General features: G+C 51.6%; 3 protein-coding genes across 3 annotated transcripts; 2 read left to right on the top strand and 1 right to left on the bottom strand.

The window, feature by feature from the left end:
* The first annotated feature begins 322 nt into the window (after window positions 1–322).
* Window positions 323–961, top strand: LOC120982854 (histone H1B-like). The gene has a single exon (XM_040413027.1). The coding sequence runs from the start codon at window positions 323–325 to the stop codon at window positions 959–961; it is 639 nt and encodes a 212-aa protein (XP_040268961.1).
* Window positions 962–2,259: 1,298 nt separating this feature from the next.
* Window positions 2,260–2,676, bottom strand: LOC120982856 (histone H3). Its single transcript, XM_040413029.1, has one exon. It carries the CDS (start codon window positions 2,668–2,670, stop codon window positions 2,260–2,262), a length of 411 nt encoding a protein of 136 aa, XP_040268963.1. The 5' UTR covers window positions 2,671–2,676.
* A 1,354-nt stretch (window positions 2,677–4,030) lies between these two features.
* Window positions 4,031–4,491, top strand: LOC120982855 (histone H2B 1.1). The gene has a single exon (XM_040413028.1). It carries the CDS (start codon window positions 4,032–4,034, stop codon window positions 4,410–4,412), a length of 381 nt encoding a protein of 126 aa, XP_040268962.1. The 5' UTR covers window position 4,031; the 3' UTR covers window positions 4,413–4,491.
* The last annotated feature ends 9,853 nt before the right edge of the window (window positions 4,492–14,344 follow it).

Raw genomic sequence — 14,344 nt, 5'->3', positions numbered from 1 at the left:
CCTCCGCCACAGACGGCGACACACGGTGAGGGGGGATGTCCGGGAGGAGGAAGGCGCGGAGAAGGCGGCCTCTCCTGTCCGGTTCTAGCCGCTAAAGGGCTCTTCTCCCGGGCAGGGAAGCACAAGGGGAGAGCGGAGCTGCAGCCGGGCTGAGAGGGGTGAAGGCGGGGCCTGTGTCCAGTGTCAGCCAATAGACGCGCAGGAGGGCGGAGCTCGGCAGCCAATCACTGCGCAGCGCTGCACATATAAGAGGCGGTCCCGGCTCCGGCCTCAGTGTTTTCTCCAGGAGAAGTCTTTGTGTTTTCTCCCCACGTCTCACACGATGGCAGAGACCGCGCCAGCAGCCGCCGCTCCTCCTCCTCCCGCCGAAGCGGCCGCCAAGTCCAAGAAGCAGCCGAGGAAATCCGCCGCGGCAGCAGGGGGCGCCAAGAAAAGCAAGAAGCCGTCCGGTCCCAGCGTGTCCGAGCTCCTGGTCACAGCCGTGTCCGCCTCCAAGGAGCGCAGCGGGGTGTCTCTGGCCGCCCTGAAGAAGGCTCTGGCTGCCGGAGGATGCGATGTAGAGAAGAACAATAGCCGCATCAAGGTGGCCATCAGGGCTCTGGTCACCAAGGGCACCCTCACCCAGGTGAAGGGCAGCGGCGCCTCCGGCTCCTTCAAGCTCAACAAGAAGCAGCAGGAGACCAAGGACAAGGCGGCGGCCAAGAAGAAGCCGGCGGCGGCCAAGAAACCTGCAGCTACTGCGGCCAAGAAACCCGCTAAATCCCCGAAGAAGCCCAAGAAGGCTCTGGCCAAGAGCCCGAAAAAGGCTAAGAAACCAGCCGCAGCCAAGAGCCCCAAGAAGCCGAAGGCTGCCCCCAAGAAGCTGGCCAAGAGTCCGGCTAAGAAGGCGGCCAAACCCAAGGCTGCCAAGAGTCCGGCCAAGAAAGCGGCGAAAGCCAAGAAGAGCGCGGCCAAGAAGTAACCGGCGCCGCCCGCACCTCTCCCCCAAAGGCTCTTCTCAGAGCCGCCACCTCCTCCTCAGACGAGCTCCACTCCGCCCTTCTGCCCTCGTTCTCCGCTCACAGCGGGCAGGGGCTCCGGCTCCTCTGCGGGCAGGAATAGGGGGCGGGTTAACCCTGTCAGCGCCGCTCTCTTCCGTCTATCAGGGCCTCGCTGCTCGGCTGATAACCGCCCCTCACTGCGCCCCGCCCCCTGCTGGTAGTGATGCCGCCGCCGCTGAGTGTACTGTGCGTGCAGGGGGGTCGTGCGCTCTATCCCTGGACACCAGCGCAGCGATGGAGCCGCTCTTCTCCGCACAGTGACTACGGGACTGTTCTCCCCTCCTGCGGTGGGGGGCGGGAGAAGGCGGCCACTGACGGGTTAATACTGAGCAGGCTATGGGGGCGGGGCTATAGAACTAGTACCATGGCTTTTGAAATTCCCGCTCAATTTCCGTCCGGTTAGAATTCAGCGGCCGTGGAGAAGCTCCGCTGAATGGATGATGTGAGCCCCGCCCCTCCTGCTGCTCCGCCCCCGGCTCAGTGAATGAATAGATGTGAGCCCCGCCCCTCCTGCTGCTCCGCCCCCCGCTCTTCTCAGAGCCCCCACCTTCTCTAGGACGGAGCTGCCGCATTGTGTGAATACATGGAAGCCTCATGTCCGAGGCGGATTATTCCCTCATTAATATCATTATAGACCAGATCGGGAGGATGAGGGGAGTAGTGATCGGCCAGAGAGAAGGATGGGGGAGTAGTGATTGGACACTTGAGGTGGTAGTGAAGGACGAGCGGCTGGATGGGTCCACAGAGCCGGGCACTCGGTGCTATGGGGGCGGGGATAGGATTGGAGCTCAGGACATGGCGGAGAAGTCTGTGACAAAGAGACGGAAGGGAAGAGCAGGGAGTACGGGCAGACATTGCTGCTGTAGAGGGTTTGGCCGCTGAATTCTACCCGGACTGTAATTGGGCGGGAATTTCAAAAGCCAGGAGATCAGCCAATCACTGTAAAGCACTTGTCCTATAGCTCCGCCCCCTGCAGCGCTGAGTGGAGATGGCGGGGGGGATGGAGGCGGTTATCGGTCACGGTCAGCGAGTCCCTGATAGACGGGGGGAGATACAGAGAGCGCTTTTAGAATAAAGGAACTGCTCTTACTAATTAGAGCGCTGAAAGGGTTAACCCGCCTCCTGTGAGCAGAGGTGGAGAATGAAGGGCGGAGTGGAGCTCGTCTCTGGAGGAGGTGGTGGCTCTGAGAAGAGCCTTTGTTGGGTGCGGGGCGCAGACCTAAGCCCTCTCCCCTCGGATCCTGCGGGCCAGCTGGATATCCTTGGGCATGATGGTGACCCGCTTGGCGTGGATGGCGCAGAGGTTGGTGTCCTCGAAGAGCCCGACCAGGTAAGCCTCGCTGGCCTCCTGCAGGGCCATGACGGCCGAGCTCTGGAAGCGAAGGTCGGTCTTGAAGTCCTGGGCGATCTCTCTCACCAGGCGCTGGAAGGGCAGCTTCCGGATGAGCAGCTCGGTGGACTTCTGGTAGCGCCGGATCTCCCGGAGAGCGACGGTCCCGGGCCGGTAGCGGTGAGGCTTCTTGACTCCGCCAGTGGCGGGGGCGCTCTTCCTGGCGGCCTTAGTGGCCAGCTGCTTGCGGGGAGCTTTCCCGCCGGTGGACTTACGGGCTGTCTGCTTGGTTCTGGCCATGGCTCTGCAGAGATCTGTACACAGCAAGAGAATGAGGTGAGGAACGCACCGTGCAGATCATTTATACTCCCGGCCTCGTCCTCATTGGCTCATGTAAACCACACCCCTACATCTGTAAACCACACCCCTACATCCCTATTGGCTTATTCGTACAGTGATGTGCCCGCCAAAACTTCTGTTACCAATCATCGTTCACAAGAGGCGGAGCCCAAGCGGTAGAAGAGGTGGAGCTACAGAATAAGTATGTTATAGTGATTGGCTGATCTCTGGCTTTTGAAATTGCCGCTCAATTCCCGTTCAGCGGCCGTGGAGGAGCAGTCCATTACACACAGGGGACGAACCCTCTACAGCAGCAATGTCTGCCCGTTCTCGCAGCAGGTCAGGAGCGGTAAGTGCCCCCGTGTGACGCCCGGCCCATCAGCGCCCCTGAATGGCTGCTGAATTCTGACCGGGGTGTAATTGAGCGGGAATTTCAAAAGCCAGATATCAGCCAATCACTGTAAAGCACCTGTTCTATAGCTCCGCCCCTTCTCCAGTCACCATCCAGATGAGCCGGGGGCGGAGCTTCTCCACGGCCGCTGAATTCTTACCGGACGGTAATTGAGCGGGAATTTCAAAAGCCATGGTACTAGTTCTATAGCCCCGCCCCCATAGCCTGCTCAGTATTAACCCGTCAGTGGCCGCCTTCTCCCGCCCCCCACCGGAGAAGGGTAGAACAGTCCCGTATTCACTGTGCGGAGAAGAGCGGCTCCATCGCTGCGCTGGTGTCCAGGGATAGAGCGCACGACCCCCCTGCACGCACAGTACACTCAGCGGCGGCATCACTACAGCAGGGGGCGGGGCGCAGTGAGGGGCGGGGCGGTTATCAGCCAAACAGCGAGGCCCTGATAGACTGAATAGAGCTGCTAGCCCCGCCTCTCTGCCCCCCGGCTCAGCTAAATGGATGGATTCGAGCCCTGTCCCTCCTGCTGCTCCGCCCCCGGCTCGTCTGAATGGATGGATGTGATTTCCGCTCCTCCTGCTGCTCCGCCCTCCTGCTCTACTGAATTATTGTGAGCCCCTCCCTTCTTGCTTCTCCGCCCCCCGGCTCTGCTGAATAGATGATTGTGAGCCACGCCTCTCCTGTTGCTTCGCCCCCGGCTCTGCTGAATGGATGTATGTGAGCCACGCCTCTCTATTTGCTCCGCCCCCGGCTCAGCTGGATGGATGTGAGGCTGCCAATTGGGAGCAGTGGAGACACCACGTGACCCTCTCCTCCAGTAGATCGGCGCGCAGTCAGCAGCAGCTCATTTGCATGGCCCGTGTATAAATACCGCCGCGGTGGCAGGAGGAGAACAGACGAGATTTTGCCCTCAGTCAGAATGCCCGAGCCAGCCAAGTCCGCCCCAGCGCCCAAGAAGGGCTCCAAGAAAGCCGTCACCAAGGTCCAGAAGAAGGACGGCAAGAAGCGGAGGAAGAGCAGGAAGGAGAGCTATGCCATCTACGTCTACAAGGTGCTGAAGCAGGTCCACCCCGACACCGGCATCTCCTCCAAGGCCATGGGCATCATGAACTCCTTCGTCAACGACATCTTCGAGCGCATCGCAGGGGAAGCCTCCCGCCTGGCTCACTACAACAAGCGCTCCACCATCACCTCCCGGGAGATCCAGACCGCCGTGCGCCTGCTGCTGCCCGGAGAGCTGGCCAAGCACGCCGTCTCCGAGGGCACCAAGGCCGTCACCAAGTACACCAGCGCCAAGTGAGCGCCGCCCCCGCTCTCCGGACCCAAAGGCTCTTCTCAGAGCCCCCACCCTGTCTCCAGCGGAGCTGCTCCCGGGTCTCCCCGTTGTTCTCACAGTGGCTGCGGTTTTCCTCCCTGTCAGCTAGATGAGATGCGGTAACGCTATCGGAAGTTACAGTACAAGCTCCCCTCATCCTTCTCCTCCATGCCCGATCACTACTCCCATCATCCTCCTCAGTGTGGCGCTCCCTGGAGAGTGGCTGTGCGGCCGCTCAGTGCAGGACAGGAGGACGAGGCTCCTACGGGCACATAACGGCTGCGGGGTCCAGAGCTCTGCTCCTATTGGCTGGGAGAGCTCAGGATCTCGTCCCTCGTTTGAATTTCCCGCCTATAGTTGAGCTGCTGATTTACAGGTGGAGCCGGTCATGTGACCTGTACCAGCGCCGCTCATTGGCGGGACGGATTAACCCCTCAGTCTCCGAGCACAGCTCGTCTCGTAGCTGCGGTGGAGAACACCCGGGGCTCGGGATTTACAGATTATTGGGGGGTTTCTGTAATGTAGACCTCCGGCTGTACTGAGCACAGGGCGCCGCTGATCTCCTGATGGGCGGGCGGTGTTAACCCCTCAGTGGAATTGTAGCTCCTCCCCGGGAAGATGTGGGCGGCTCTGAGAAGAGCCTTTGTGCTGTGAGGACGGAGGGCGGCAGCATTAACCCCCGAAGCCGTAGAGAGTGCGGCCCTGGCGCTTGAGCGCGTAGACCACGTCCATGGCGGTGACGGTCTTCCTCTTGGCGTGCTCGGTGTAGGTGACGGCGTCCCGGATGACGTTCTCCAGGAAGACTTTCAGCACCCCGCGAGTCTCCTCATAGATGAGGCCGGAGATGCGCTTGACGCCTCCCCTGCGAGCTAGGCGGCGGATGGCAGGCTTGGTGATGCCCTGGATGTTATCACGGAGCACCTTCCTGTGCCGCTTGGCGCCGCCTTTCCCGAGCCCTTTCCCTCCTTTACCGCGACCAGACATCTTCTAGGTGTGAGGAGCAGAGAGCAGTGACTGCTCAGCCCAGAGCCCTCCTTTATATGGAGCATGGGCGGACCTGAAAGAGAACTGGGGGCGGGGCTGTTCCTGAACTCCAGGCCCCGCCCTCCAGCTCTGATTGGCTGAGCTCAGAAGTGCTGGTGGTTTTCATTTTCCAGCCTCCATGTTACCAGCCTGTAAATTACATCATATCCTTCGCATTAAAATAAAGTCTCTATATTATATTATCAACCTCCACATTATATTACAGCCTCCATACTACCAGCCTCCACATTCTATTACAGCCTCTGCATTACATTATAGCCTCCACCTTATATTACAGCTTCCATATTACATTATATTCCTCCACATTATATTACAGCCTCCATACTACCAGCCTCTACATTACAGCCTCCATTCTACCAGCATCTGCATTACATTATAGCCTCCACCTTATATTACAGCCTCCATATTACATCTATGTTTCTATTACAGCCTCCATATTACCAGCCTCTACATAACATTACAGCCTCCATACTACCAGCCTCTACATTACATTACAGCCTCCACATTACATTACCAGGCTCCACATAATATCACAGCCTCCACATTACATTACAACTTTTACATTACAGCCTCCACATTACATTACAGCTTCCACAATATATTACAGCCTCCATATTATATTATCAACCTCAACATTATATTACAGCCTCCATATTTAAAGCATCCACATTACATTATATTCTCCACATTACATCACAGCCTCTATATTATCATCCTCTACATTATATTACAGCCTCCATATTACATTATCTTCCTCCACATTATATTACAGCCTCCATATTACCAGCCTCTACATTACATTACAGCCTCCACATTACATTACCAGGCTCCACATAATATCACAGCCTCCACATTACATTACAGCCTATATATAATATTACAGCTTCCACATTATATTCCAGCCTCCACATATTACAGCCTCCATATTTCATTACAGCCTCCATATTATATTACAGCTTCCACAATATATTACAGCCTCCATATTATATTATCAACCTCAACATTATATTACAGCCTCCATATTTAAAGCCTCCACATTACATTATAGTCTCCACATCACAACCTCTAAATTATCGTCCTCAACATTATATTACAGCCTCCTTATTTACAGCATCTACATTATATTACAGCCTCCATATTAATGGCCTCCACATTACATGACAGCCTCCATATTATATTATCAACCTCAACAACATATTACAGCCTCCACATTATATTACAGCCTAAAAATTACCAGCCTCCACATTACATTACAGCCTTCATGTTACATTACCGGCCTCCACATTATTTTACAGCCTCCGTATTACCATCCTCTACATTACAGTCTCCATGTTACATTACCAGCCTCCACATTATATTACAGACTCCATATTACCGTCCTCTACATTACATCACATCCTAAACATTACATTACAGCCTCCATACTAACAGCCTCCACATTACATCACAGCCTCTACATTATATTACAGCCTTCATATTACCAGCCTCTGCATTACATTTCAGCCCTCAAATTATATTACAGCCTCCATATTATATTATGAACCTCAACAACATATTACAGCCTCTACATTAGATTATAGCCTCCACATTATTTTACAGCCTAAATATTACCAGCCCCCATGTTATATTACAGCCTCCGTATTAACGGCCTCTACATTACAGTCTCCATGTTAAATTACCGACCTCCACATTATATTACAGACTCCATATTACCGGCCTCTACATTACATCACGGCCTAAACATTACATCACAGCCTCCACATTATATGACAGCCTCCATACTACCAGCCTCCACATTACATCACAGCCTTAATATTACCAGCCTCTGCATTACATTATAGCCTCAATATTATATTACAGCCTAGACGTTATATTACAGCCTCCACATTACATTACGGCCTCCATATTATATTACAGCCGCCATAATATATTAAAGCCTCCAGATTACATTATAGCCTCCATATTATATTACAGCCTCCATATTACATTATAGCCTTCATATTATTTTATAGCCTCCGCATTATATTACAGCCTCCACTTTACATTATAGCCTCCACATTATATTACAGCCTCCACTTTACATTATAGCCTCCATGTTATATTATAGTCTCCACATTACATTATAGCCTCCATATGATATTACAGCCTACACGTTACAGCCTCCATATTATATTACTGCTTCCACATTATATTACAGCCTCCAAATTACATTACAGCCTCCACATTACATTATAGCCTCCATATTATATTACAGCCTACACGTTACATTACGGCCTCCATATTATATGAAAGCCTCCACATTACATTATAGCCTCCATATTATATTACAGCCTCCACTTTACATTATAGCCTCCATATTATATTACAGCTTCCACATTATATTACAGCCTCCATATTTCCAGGCTCCACATTATATTACAGCCTCCACATTACATTATAGCCTCCATATTATATTACAGCCTCCACATTACATTATAGCCTTCATATTTTTTTTATAGTCTCCACATTATATTACAGCCTCCATATTATATTACAGCTTCCACATTATGTTACAGCCTCCATATTACCAGGCTCCACATTATATTACAGCCTCCATATTACCAGGCTACACATTATATTACAGCCTCCACAATAAATTGCAGCCTCCATATTACCAGTCTCCACATGATATTACAGCCTCCATATTATATTACAGCCTCCACATTATATTACAGCCTCCATATTATATTATAGCCTTCACATTACATTATAGCCTCCATATTATATTACAGCCTCCACATTACATTACAGCCTCCATATTACCAGTCTCCACATGATATTACAGCATCCACATTATATTACAGCCTACAGATTTCAGCCTTCACACTATAGTACAGCCTCCATATTACCAGGCGGTCCTCATTAAGGTCTTACTGGGGGGGCTGTTGTGTGTGTGGGGGGGATAGAAGCATCACCAGCATCATATGCATCAACTTCCGTCTATAATGAGCAGCTTTCTTCAGCCGCCCTCTGAAGAAACCACCCAGCTCCAGCAGCAGGACATCCAGCAGAACCTGAACCAGCAGGCGATGACATACTTGGACTGCACCCTGTAACCCATGATCCAAGATCTCCTGGACTTCTGGGCATGCAAACTTCATGTGTGGCCCCAACTGGGCGAGTTTTCCAGAGCGGGTGCTCGGTGCGGCGGGGGGCACAGATACCCCTGAGAGAACTCGCCTTTCCTTCCAAAATGTTTAGTGACAAATAGAGTTGAGTGGACACCTGGATGTTCGAGTTCGGCCGAACTTCACAAAAAAGTTCGAGTTCGGGACGAGAACTTGACCCCGAACCCAAACCCCATTGAAGTCAATGGGGACAATGAATGCCACCAGCAGCGCGTCTACCAGCGTGCGCTTGTACTCGCGCATCTTACGATCACGCTCCAGTGAGGGAATTAAGGACGGTACGTTGTCCTTGTAACGGGGATCCAGCAGCTTGCCACCCAGGAATCAGCACAAATTAGAATGTGGGCAACTCGGCGGTCGTTGCGGAGACACTGCAGCATGTAATCGCTCATGTGTGCCAGGCTGCCCAGAGGCAACGAGAAGCTGTCCTCTGTGGGAGGTGTATCGTCTGTGTCCTCTGTATCCCCCCAGCCACGCACCAGTGATGGCCATGAGCTGGTCTGGGTGCCACCCTGCTGTGAACATGGTTCCTCCTCCTCCATCTCCTCATCCTCCACCTCCTCATCCTCCAGAACTGTGCCCTGGCTGGACAATTGTGTACCTTGGGTTTGTGGGTGCAGGAACCCACCCTCGGAGCCACTTGGGAATGACTGGCCGGAAACCCTATGAAATGATCCCTCTTCCTCCTCCTCCTCCTCCTCCTGTACCACATCCTCTTCCATCATCGCCTGCAGCGTTTTTTCAAGGAGACATAGAAGTGGGATAGTAACGCTGAGAACGGCGTTATCGGCACTGGCCATGTTGGTGGAGTACTCGAAACAGCGCAACGAGGAACACAGGTCTCGCATGGAGGCCCAGTCATTGGTGGTGAAGTGGTGCTGTTCCGCAGAGCGACTGACCCGTGCGTGCTGCAGCTGAAACTCCACTATGGCCTGCTGCTGCTCGCACAGTCTGTCCAGCATGTGCAAGGTGGAGTTCCACCTGGTGGGCAGGTCGCATATGAGGCGGTGAGCGGGAAGGCCGAAGTTACACTGTAGCGCAGACAGGCGAGCAGCAGAAGGGTGAGAACGCCGGAAGCGCGCACAGACGGCCCGCACTTTATGCAGCAGCTCTGACATATCAGGGTAATGTTTAAGGAATCTCTGCGCCACCAAATTCAGCACATGCGCCAGGCAAGGGATGTGCGTCAAACCGGCTAGTCCCAGAGCTGCTACGAGATTTCGCCCATTATCGCACACCACCAGGCCGGGCTTGAGGCTGACTGGCACCAACCACTCATCGGTCTGTTGTTCAAGGCCCGTCCACAGCTCCTGCGCGGTGTGGGGTTTGTCCCCCAAACAGATACGTTATAACACTGCCTGCTGTCGTTTCCCCCTGGCTGTGCTGAAGTTGGTGGTGAAGGGGTTACGCTGACCGGATGAGGAGGCGGTAGAGGATGAGGAAGCGGAGTAGGAGGAGGAAGCAACAGGAGGCAAACTGAAGCGCCCTGCAATCCTCGGTGGTGAGGGACATGCGCCAAACTGCTATCCGCCTCAGGCCCAGCCGCCACTGCATTTACCCAGTGTGCTGTTATGGAGATATAGCGGCCCTGACCGTGCTTACTGGTCCACGGATCCATAGTCAGGTGCACCTTGCCACAGATGGCGTTGCGCAGTGCACACCTGATTTTGTCCCCCACTTGGTTGTGCAGGGAAGGGATGGCTCTCCTGGAAAAGTAGTGGCGGCTGGGCACGACGTACTGTGGGACAGCCACCGCCATAAGGCCTTTAAAACTCTCCGTCTCCACCAGACGGAATGACAGCATTTCAAAGGCCAGTAATTTAGAAATGCTGGCATTCAGGGCCAGGGATGGCGGGTGGGTAGGGGGGTACTTCCTCTTCCTCTCCAGCGTTTGGGATATGGAGAGCTGAACGCTTCCGTGGGACATTGTGGAGATGCTTGGTGACCCAGGTGGTGGTGTTGCCTGCAGATCCTCTGCGGGGTGGCAGGTGGCACTGTCACTCCAGAGGTGGATGAAGAGGCCACGACTGCAGCAGAAGAGGAAGCAGGAGGAGTCAGAGACCTTTCTTGGTTTTTGAGGTGTCTTCTCCACTGCAGCTCGTGCTTTGCACTTAGATGCCTGGTCATGCAGGTTGTGCTCAGGTGGAGAACGTTTATGTCTCGCTTCAGGCTCTGATTGCACAGCGTGCAAACCACTCGTGTCTTCTCGTCAGCACATTGTCTGAAGAACTGCCACGCCAGGGAACTCCTTGGAGCTGGCTTTGGTGTGCTCGGTCCCTTGCTGCGGTGGGCAGTAGCAGGCGTACTGTCTAGGTCTGGAGGATGAGGAGAAGGATCCCCGTTCACAGCAGGGTGGCACCCAAATCAGATCACGGGCATCACTGGAGTGTTCTGCAGTGAACATTTTACAATTTTTGACATGAATAAACCCCTGCTCTGCATAGGTGACAGGGACTTACATTTCTAAAATTCGTCTTTAATTGGCCCTTTCATTCGATCCTTCTGCTTTAATAGCTTCTCCCACATTTCGGCTTCATCCCATTGCAGCCATTGACCTCCCTTGGATGTGGTCTCTCTTTCTCACGCTCCCTCTCCGGCGTGGAACCCTGATTCGCCGCTAACCGCGATCACCATGGTAGGTGCAGAAAAGAACATGGAAACTTAATAGAGCAGATATCCAAATGGATGGTGGACATCACGGGGACGTGTAACATGGTGGAGCAGTAAGTGTGCACACGCCTACATGAACTGACTGACAGGGGTCAGCCCCTGCAACTTTTGGGTCTCCAAATTGGGCACATGGCCTGAGCTTGCCCTTTACACCTTGGAGGTGCTGGCCTGCCCTGCAGCCGGTGTATTGTCTGAACGTGTGTTTAGCACGGCTGGAGGGCGTTATCACAGGTTATATTTCCCAATGTTTTGGGGTGTACCTGTGAGAGAAGGATTTATGATTTTATGAATATATAATGAGAATATTATGTAGTACACATTTCTGTCCACTAGATGGCTGCAAACCATATGTATGAGAAGGTCAATGAGGGAGGGGGAAAGAGGGGATTACATTACAGTCTTCAAATACACCTATAGACTCAGTGAAACCACTCCTATCAGGTTAAGTAGCCAATAGTCTCTTCTTAAGGAACACCCCTTTTGTGATGTCATGTCTGCTATTTAAGGGAATGTACTGTGAATAAAAGACTCTCTCGCCTGCTCTTCTACCATGCTCAAGGAAGATGAGAAGATGCTTTCATGAAACCAACTAGCGTGTCTGGTCTCATTATAAAGCTGTATGGCATGCACATACTTATACTTCTAATTGATTTGGCACCACACAAAGAAGAAGGAGAGTCGCATGAATTGCGACGACAAAATGGCGCCCAACGTGGGGCAGACAGCTTGCATAACTTCCGATTCAAACGCCAGGAGAGGACTTGCGTAAAACCATCAGACGAGGCATAAACTGCAGTAAGGTAAGAAGCTTTTATTCTTACAACCTCCTCTGAGTCTTTTGCCCAAGTGTTTTCTCAAGAGTTGAATTGGTGTTATCGCGATATAAGGGTTCAAATTATAGCTGATCTGTCCGTTAAAAAGAACCTGTTGAAATATTCCTTCTTTGTGTGGTGGAACATGCTGAAACTAAACTGAAGTTGTTACACAGCTGAGCCGGATATCCTGTGACGTAGATTTAATTCCCAGTCAAGGTTCTGACGAGAACCTTGGGAAAAGGATTAATACCAATTGTCTCATAGGCAATTGGAAGTTATTAAGATTTTGTATCCCGGTGAATTGACGAGGGGTCTTCACTTTGGGAGATTTAATATATTAAAGCCTCCAGATTACATTATAGCCTCCATATTATATTATAGCCTCCATATTATATTACAGCCTCCATATTACATTATAGCCTTCATATTATTTTATAGCCTCCACATTATATTACAGCCTCCACTTTACATTATAGCCTCCACATTATATTACAGCCTCCACTTTACATTATAGCCTCCATGTTATATTATAGTCTCCACATTACATTATAGCCTCCATATGATATTACAGCCTACACGTTACAGCCTCCATATTATATTACTGCTTCCACATTATATTACAGCCTCCAAATTACATTACAGCCTCCACATTACATTATAGCCTCCATATTATATTACAGCCTACACGTTATATTACAGCCTCCACATTACATTACGGCCTCCATATTATATGAAAGCCTCCACATTACATTATAGCCTCCATATTATATTACAGCCTCCACTTTACATTATAGCCTCCATATTATATTACAGCTTCCACATTATATTACAGCCTCCATATTTCCAGGCTCCACATTATATTACAGCCTCCACATTACATTATAGCCTCCATATTATATTACAGCCTCCACATTACATTATAGCCTTCATATTTTTTTTATAGTCTCCACATTATATTACAGCCTCCATATTATATTACAGCTTCCACATTATGTTACAGCCTCCATATTACCAGGCTCCACATTATATTACAGCCTCCATATTACCAGGCTACACATTATATTACAGCCTCCACAATAAATTGCAGCCTCCATATTACCAGTCTCCACATGATATTACAGCCTCCATATTATATTACAGCCTCCACATTATATTACAGCCTCCATATTATATTATAGCCTTCACATTACATTATAGCCTCCATATTATATTACAGCCTCCACATTACATTACAGCCTCCATATTACCAGTCTCCACATGATATTACAGCATCCACATTATATTACAGCCTACAGATTTCAGCCTTCACACTATAGTACAGCCTCCATATTACCAGGCGGTCCTCATTAAGGTCTTACTGGGGGGGCTGTTGTGTGTGTGGGGGGGATAGAAGCATCACCAGCATCATATGCATCAACTTCCGTCTATAATGAGCAGCTTTCTTCAGCCGCCCTCTGAAGAAACCACCCAGCTCCAGCAGCAGGACATCCAGCAGAACCTGAACCAGCAGGCGATGACATACTTGGACTGCACCCTGTAACCCATGATCCAAGATCTCCTGGACTTCTGGGCATGCAAACTTCATGTGTGGCCCCAACTGGGCGAGTTTTCCATGGACATGCTTTCCTGCCCGGCCAGAGCGGGTGCTCGGTGCGGCGGGGGGCACAGATACCCCTGAGAGAACTCGCCTTTCCTTCCAAAATGTTTAGTGACAAATAGAGTTGAGCGGACACCTGGATGTTCGAGTTCGGCCGAACTTCACAAAAAAGTTCGAGTTCGGGACGAGAACTTGACCCCGAACCCAAACCCCATTGAAGTCAATGGGGACAATGAATGCCACCAGCAGCGCGTCTACCAGCGTGCGCTTGTACTCGCGCATCTTACGATCACGCTCCAGTGAGGGAATTAAGGACGGTACGTTGTCCTTGTAACGGGGACCCAGCAGCGCGGCCACCCAGGAATCAGCACAAATTAGAATGTGGGCAACTCGGCGGTCGTTGCGGAGACACTGCAGCATGTAATCGCTCATGTGTGCCAGGCTGCCCAGAGGCAACGAGAAGCTGTCCTCTGTGGGAGGTGTATCGTCTGTGTCCTCTGTATCCCCCCAGCCACGCACCAGTGATGGCCATGAGCTGGTCTGGGTGCCACCCTGCTGTGAACATGGTTCCTCCTCCTCCATCTCCTCATCCTCCACCTCCTCATCCTCCAGAACTGTGCCCTG

The sequence above is a fragment of the Bufo bufo genome (genome assembly GCF_905171765.1).
Source record: "Bufo bufo chromosome 4 unlocalized genomic scaffold, aBufBuf1.1 SUPER_4_unloc_2, whole genome shotgun sequence".
NCBI classification, from domain to species: domain Eukaryota; kingdom Metazoa; phylum Chordata; class Amphibia; order Anura; family Bufonidae; genus Bufo; species Bufo bufo.
Note: the sequence above shows the minus strand (reverse complement) of the source record. Positions and strands in the feature narration are given on the sequence as shown.

What these genes read in the sequence shown, in the direction of transcription:
- LOC120982855 (XM_040413028.1), top strand. Translation starts at nt 4,032, where the DNA reads ATGCCCGAGCCAGCCAAGTCCGCCCCAGCGCCCAAGAAGGGCTCCAAG.
- LOC120982856 (XM_040413029.1), bottom strand. Translation starts at nt 2,670, where the DNA reads ATGGCCAGAACCAAGCAGACAGCCCGTAAGTCCACCGGCGGGAAAGCT.
- LOC120982854 (XM_040413027.1), top strand. Translation starts at nt 323, where the DNA reads ATGGCAGAGACCGCGCCAGCAGCCGCCGCTCCTCCTCCTCCCGCCGAA.